This window comes from Triticum dicoccoides, chromosome 5B, assembly GCF_002162155.2.
Source record: "Triticum dicoccoides isolate Atlit2015 ecotype Zavitan chromosome 5B, WEW_v2.0, whole genome shotgun sequence".
In the NCBI taxonomy this organism is placed as follows: Eukaryota; Viridiplantae; Streptophyta; class Magnoliopsida; order Poales; family Poaceae; genus Triticum; species Triticum dicoccoides.
In genome coordinates, this window is record NC_041389.1 from 721,428,392 (window position 1) to 721,435,463 (window position 7,072).

At 46.0% G+C, this 7,072-nt stretch overlaps 1 protein-coding gene across 1 annotated transcript; it reads left to right on the top strand.

The window, feature by feature from the left end:
• Positions 1 to 233: 233 nt before the first annotated feature.
• LOC119312993 (receptor-like protein EIX2) lies at positions 234 to 3,346 on the top strand. Its single transcript, XM_037588794.1, has one exon. It carries the CDS (start codon positions 252 to 254, stop codon positions 3,177 to 3,179), a length of 2,928 nt encoding a protein of 975 aa, XP_037444691.1. The 5' UTR covers positions 234 to 251; the 3' UTR covers positions 3,180 to 3,346.
• The last annotated feature ends 3,726 nt before the right edge of the window (positions 3,347 to 7,072 follow it).

Below are 7,072 nucleotides of genomic sequence, written 5' to 3' on the forward strand. Positions count from 1 at the left end.
CCATGTGAACAGAATACGATCTAGAACGGCCACCAGTGTCCTTTTCACCGGTTCAAATTTCTTCTCCAGGGGTAGTCACATTTCTGTCAGGTCAGTGTCGCAGGAATCTCAGCTATACTATGCTTAAAGTTTCTCATTTATTTTCAAGAGAAAACGAGATATATACCATGGGATAATCTACACTATATATATCATGACACGGAGTTTGCATCCTATAGCAAAAAGAACATAGATCCATTGAAAAAGCACCAATGGACAAGGTTCTACTCTCCATCCACATAGTGATATTTGGTGCACTTCTCTTGTTCAGCAGAGGCAAGAGCTTTGTACAGTCATCATCATCTTCTCACACACATCCAAACCATACGGTCACAAGCTGTAATGCTAGTGAGAGGTCTGCACTTCTCGGCTTCAAAGCAGGCCTCTCGGACCCTGCATACCTCCTTTCATCATGGAAGGGTGATGAGTGTTGCAAATGGAAGGGCGTCCACTGCAGCACTAGAAACAGCCATGTCGTCAAGCTCGATCTCCCGGGCCATGGTTGTGACCCCAACAGCGATGCGTGGACGCAAGTGCTAGGAGGCAACATCAGCTCCTCTTTGCTTGGTCTACGACATCTACAGTATCTTGATCTTAGCTGCAATGGGTTCTATGGGGTGCAAGTGCCGGAGTTCTTGGGTTCTCTCCACAAGTTGAGATATGTCGACCTATCGAGTTTAAGCTTCATAGGAAGGATACCACCGCAGCTGGGTAATCTCTCCAACTTACAATACTTAAATCTCAACTCAGAATATTTCAATGCCATATACTCTATGGATATCACCTGGTTGTCACAGTTAACTTCCCTTGTGCACCTGGACCTGAGCGGCACGAACCTCAGTACAATTGTTCACTGGCTTCCGGTGGTGAACATGCTTCCATCTCTCAAAGTTCTTCATCTTATCAATTGCAATCTTAGAACTAGCTCTGCTTCATTTCAGCTTTCAAATCTGACTTCTCTCGAAACTCTTGACCTTTCCGCCAATGGCTTCCATACACACATCGCACGCAACTGGTTTTGGGATTTGACTAGCCTCAAGTATCTATATGTCTCATCGAATGGTTTCTATGGCCAATTTCCGGACGAGATTGGTAATATGACATCGATGGTAAAGCTTGATTTATCATCGAATAACCTTGTTGGCATGATACCGTCAAACCTGAAGAACATATGTAGTTTGGAAGAGTTCTTTGTACATGAAACCAACATCAATGGAAGTATAACAAAATTCTTCCAGCGTTTGCCTAGTTGTTCATGGAATAAGTTGACATACTTGTCTCTAGCTTCCAGCAACTTGACAGGGAGATTACCAACCAAACTAGAACCCTTAAACAATTTGATCTACCTTGATATCAGTCGTAACAAGCTCATTGGTCCTATGCCACTCTGGATAGGAGAGCTCACAAAGCTAACTTACCTAGACCTGGGCTACAACAACTTGGATGGTTTCATACATGAAGGTCATTTATCAGGACTAGAAAGCTTGGAGTATCTGTGGCTCTCTGATAATTCCTTAACCCTCACAGTGAATTCGACATGGGTTCCTCCTTCAAGTCTAACAAATATTGAACTTCAGTCATGCCTTCTCGGGCCTAAATTTCCACCATGGCTTCGATGGCTAACAAGTCTAGACAATCTTGATATCTCAAACACAAGCATATCCGACACGGTTCCAGATTGGTTTTGGATAACGGCTTCTACATTGTACACTCTAAAAATGGGACATAACAAAATTAGTGGTTCTCTTCCATCTACAATAGAATTTATGGGAGCAACTGCAATTGATCTTGGTTCTAACCAGTTCAATGGCACAATACCTAAGCTTCCCATTAGTCTAAGTGACTTGAATCTTAGTAGAAATAAATTAGATGGACCACTACCACTAGATTTTGGAACGCCGAATCTAATGAAACTAGTTTTATTTGATAACTCCATATCTGGCACCATTCCCTCTTCATTTTGCAAGATGAGATCACTAATACTATTGGATATCTCCGGAAATAAGCTAAATGGACCAATTCCTGATTGCTCTGCTAATACATCCACAACAAACATGACCAGTATGAGTATTCTTAACCTAAGCTTAAGAAACAACAATCTCTCCGGTGAATTTCCTTCATTTCTCCAACACTGCCAAGAACTCGTCTTTCTTGATCTTCCACACAACCATTTCGTTGGAACTTTGCCAACATGGATTCGGGAGAAATTGCCACGGTTGGCTTTCTTACGACTACGATCGAACATGTTCTGTGGTCACATTCCAGAGGAGCTGATGAAGCTAGTCAAGCTTCAGTATTTGGACCTTGCCTACAATAATATAACTGGTAGCATACCAAAATCTATTGTTAACTGCAAAGGGATGATAGAAACAAGAGATAATTATGATGATGGTGGTGACGCATTACATCATGCTTTTGGCTTCAATGATGAATGGGAACATGGCCCTAATGAATTGGTCACCTATACCGAGAATTTCACGGTTGTCACAAAGGGTCAAGAGAGATTATATACAGGAGAGGTCATATACATGGTGAACCTTGATTTATCATGTAATAATCTTATTGGTGATATTCCCAAAGATATCAGCGCTCTTGTCAAATTGAAGAGCCTGAACCTATCATGGAACATCTTCAGTGGAAAAATTCCGGAAAATATTGGCGCCTTGGCGCAAGTGGAGTCACTCGACCTATCATACAATGAGTTGTCTGGTGAAATCCCTCCAAGCTTATCGGCTCTTACGTCATTAAGTCGGTTGAACCTGTCCTACAACAACCTGACAGGAGAGGTAACATCCGGTAATCAACTGCAAACGCTTGAGGACCCTGAGTATATTTATATTGGCAACCCGGGCCTCTGCGGTCCTTGTCTGCCACAGAAATGTTCACAGCCGAAGCCGATTCAAGCTACTCGAGAACACCATGAAGATTTGAATGATGTGGCATCGGTTTTCATCGCTATGGGTTCTGGATATGTAATGGGTATCTGGGTGGTCTTCTGCACCTTCCTGTTCAAGAGGAAATGGACAGTTTATTGGTACTCGGTTTGCGACAGCTTGTATGACCGGGTCTATGTGCAAGTGGTTCTAACCTGGGCTTCCTGGACAAGAGAAAAAGGCGCAGAAGCTGAGACCAATCATTAGCTCGCTTTGGTTCTCTCCATTTGCTATCATTTGAGTGTGCGGATTTTACCATGTATCAATGTTGTTACAGTATTGTACTCATACACATATTTGTGGATTGTGTTGTAGACTAGGGTTTGGATATATGTAAAGTTGATTTGTAATTAATAATGCCAGGGGCCACACCAAGACCCCTGTTCCGGGTGTGTGTTTGTCAATGACTGAATTAACCGGGTGTCCAAAGTTATAAGTTGAACACCCGTGCACACACAAAGCAAGACTCGATTCTTCCCCTCGATACACTATACTGGGCGCCGGTGCAGTTTCTTCGCTAGAGAAACTATATTGGGCGCAGATGCAGTTTCTGTAGAAAATATAGGATGGATGAATATTGTGTTGTTGTATGTTGTATTGATCTAACCCTCGTAGGGGTATATATAGAAGTACAATAGGGGGAGAGACTTGGAGTACAATGCAAGACATTGTTTAAACCTATCTTATCTCTAGTTACGCTTATCTCTACACAATTATATTTCTAACATCCCCCCTCAGTCGTAGCGGGAGTGAAGCGGACGATTGCGACTGAATTTGAAGTCTTGTGATTCTGTCTTCTTCTCCGATGCACCATCATCAACTGCGTCTCTGATGGCTGATGGGTCGGCACCTAGGGCGGTGACTGCGTCCCCTTCTGGTGCCTTCCCTGTCTTCTCCTCTATTCCCTCCCGCAGTCACAGCAGGAGTATCGTGACGCATGTGACGAAGCGGACGCTGTTGACTGGAGTTGTTGCCGATGAGTTGCTGCAGACGTAGTCATTAATGTCGAGGTAGTCGTGGTCGATGGTGTAGTCGTCGTGGATGATGAAGCCGCATAAAGCCGGAGGCGCAAAAAAATGCGCTATGACGGAGCTGCAGACATGGACGATGCACCTTGCGGATGTCAGAGGGTGCCGTCGGCGATGAGTCCATCGGTTTTGCCAAGACCAAAGAAAGCCCATCGAGCACACATCGGTTTTGCCAGAACCGTGTGGCCGTGTAGGGTCGTCACTGTAGTGACGCCGTGTCGATGCAGTCGTGACGTCGTGAATGACACGGTCGATGCCGTCGTCGTGACGCGGTCATTGCCGTCGTCAAGGTCGCGTCTTGCAGAAAAGTCTGTCAGAGACGCTAGGTGTCCATCTTGTGGACGAGGCGGCGGCAGTGTGTTGACGATGATGGTGACGAAGACTACGTTGATGAAGACCTTGGCGATGAAGTGTCGACGATGCAGCGGCATGTAGACGATGATGTGTCGCTTGTCGATGCCGTGTCGTGCTGAAGAAGCATGTTGGCGTAGTCGTACAGCCGTTCAGGGTCGTGGAATATTGATGCAGATCGCTCGGTGTAGATCGATGTGTCGGCCTGGTGTAGACGGCATGATGGCGCACGAGTGGTCGTCAGGTTGATGGAGTCAGGAGTCGACTTGGTGGAGACCGCGTCCGTGCGCGTGCCTTGAAGTCGAAAACCTGCTGGCCCTCTCGGTGTCCGGCGCCGCGAGCCTGCTCGATGAAGATGTCGACGTGCGGCTAGGTGCTGTTTGTCGTCGGCCAGATCAGATCGCGATGATGATTGTTCCCACCCGCGCATGGATCGCAGAGACCCGCATGGCGTTGCCTTTCGATCGTTGCAGAAGGCCCGTGGCTGAAGACTGAAGTCCAAGGCTCCATCCAGTGCACGTACGCATGGGCGTCTTGGTGAGTTTCTTCATAAATTGCTGCTGCCGGTCCAAGCGAATTTCCTCCGTTTTGCATGATTTCAGTGACTTCCATGCAATCACCTTCTACACATATCTTGTTGCATCCAGTTTCACTTGCGAGGAGAAGTCCATCTCTTAAGCCTCGTGCTTCCGCCGTAGCCGCTTCTTCAACAAAAGGAATATTGCTGCAAGATGCCGCCACAAATAAACCGGAGTGGTCTCGAAGTATAGCACCTGTAGCGCCAGTGCCACTGTCAATGTCGAAACTCGCGTCCACATTCAGCTTGATTGTGCCCTCTGGTGGTTTCTCCCAGCCATGTCTCCTAATTCTGTTGTGCTTGAATTTCGCTCTTGAGTAATTTTTTGCGAGTGCCGATATTGCTTGCGCCGATCTGGTTGGCTCGTACAGTTGCTCGCCGTGTGTATATCTGCGTCGTTCCCACCACAAGTACCACACAGCCGTGGCAACAAGGTCATTACGGTGAACATCATTAACCAATGACTTAGTTGGATTCTTGGACAATAGGAGGTCAGCCATCACCGAGCCACCCTCTCTTTCCACCATGCACACCTCATTCACCACCGCTGCCATACCTAGCAAACGCCACACCTCCTGTACTCGAGGGCACAAGATAAAGCATGTCGGATGCTTTCACAATCTGAACTGCATAAGGGGCATTGAGAACTCGAAACTATATGTCTGTTCGCTAAGACTCCTTGGCATGGAAGAGCTCCAAGCAAAGTTTTCCACACATGAATTTTCACTTTTAAAGGCACACGTAGTTTCCAAATGGTCCTCCAAACTGGACTAGTACTTGAGGCTTGTATCGAATTTGTCATCCTCAACTTTCGTCCGTGTTGGTGTTCCCATTCTTCATGATACGCTGACCTCACCGTAAAATTTCCGCTTCTGTTAAAATGCCAAGAAACAAAATCATCCATCATCCCTAAAGCCAAAGGAATGTTGAGGATACGTTGTGCATCAATTGGTCAAAACAGATCATTAATTAATTGTTCATCCCAAGCTCTATTATCCACATCGATGAGTTCCGACACCTTGGTAATTACAATGTTCGCCCTTGGTGTCATGACTTTCCGAGTGGGGCTGCTTGGTACCCAAGAGTCCTCCCATATATTTATTTGAGACCCATCTCCTACTCTTCATATATGACCTCTCTTGAAGGTCTGAATACCACCCCAAATGCTCTGCCAGGTGTAAGAGCTGCCCTTCTTTAAGCTGCACGTAAGGAGGTTGCCCCCGGAAAATATTTTGCTCTTAAAATTCTGGCACATAACGAATCTGGCTCACTCAAGAGCCTCCAACATTGCTTTGCGAGAAGGGCCAAATTAAAACAGTGTAGATCACGGAATCCCATACCACCCATCTCTTTAGGTACACACATTTTCCACCAAGCAAACCAGTGCACGTGTTGTTTCAAGTCATCATCTCCCCACCAGTATTTAGACATAGCTGTAGTAATCGCATTGCATACCTGCTTTGGTAATTTAAACACGGACATGGCATACGAGGGAATGGCTTGAATAACTGCCTTTAACAAGACCTCTCTTCCTCCATAGGATAATAGCTTTTCCTTCCATCCTCTGATCCTACAGAGCACTCTATCAATGAGATGTTGAAAACAATCAGAACGGTCTACTCCCACAATGGGCGGAAGGCCCAAGTATTTATCCGTGATCGCTTCTGCCATTATGTTTAGGGTGGTGCACACCTCCACCCTAGTCTCCACAGGTGTACAAGGGCTAAAAAATATGCTAGATTTAGCATCACTAACCAACTGCCCTGAAGCCATGCAATAATCATCCAGGGCTCTTCGAAGACTAGTTGCATTGGCAGCATCTGCTCGCATGAGAATTAGTGAATCGTCAGCAAAAAGAAGATGTGACACTGAGGGAGCATCTCTGCACACCTTAACTCCCAATAAGTTCCCGGACTCCTCCTCATGCATGATCAAGCTAGAAAGGCCCTCCGCACATAGCAAGAATAGGTATGGTGAGAGGGGGTCTCCCTGCCTGAGGCCCCTAGATGGAACAAAATAATCGGTCAACACATTATTAACCCGTACCTGATATGTGACGGACCTCACACACTCCATAATCAGGTCCACCCAGAGTGGCGTGAAGCCCAAACGTAGAAGGATGAGCTGTAAGAAATTCCACTCCA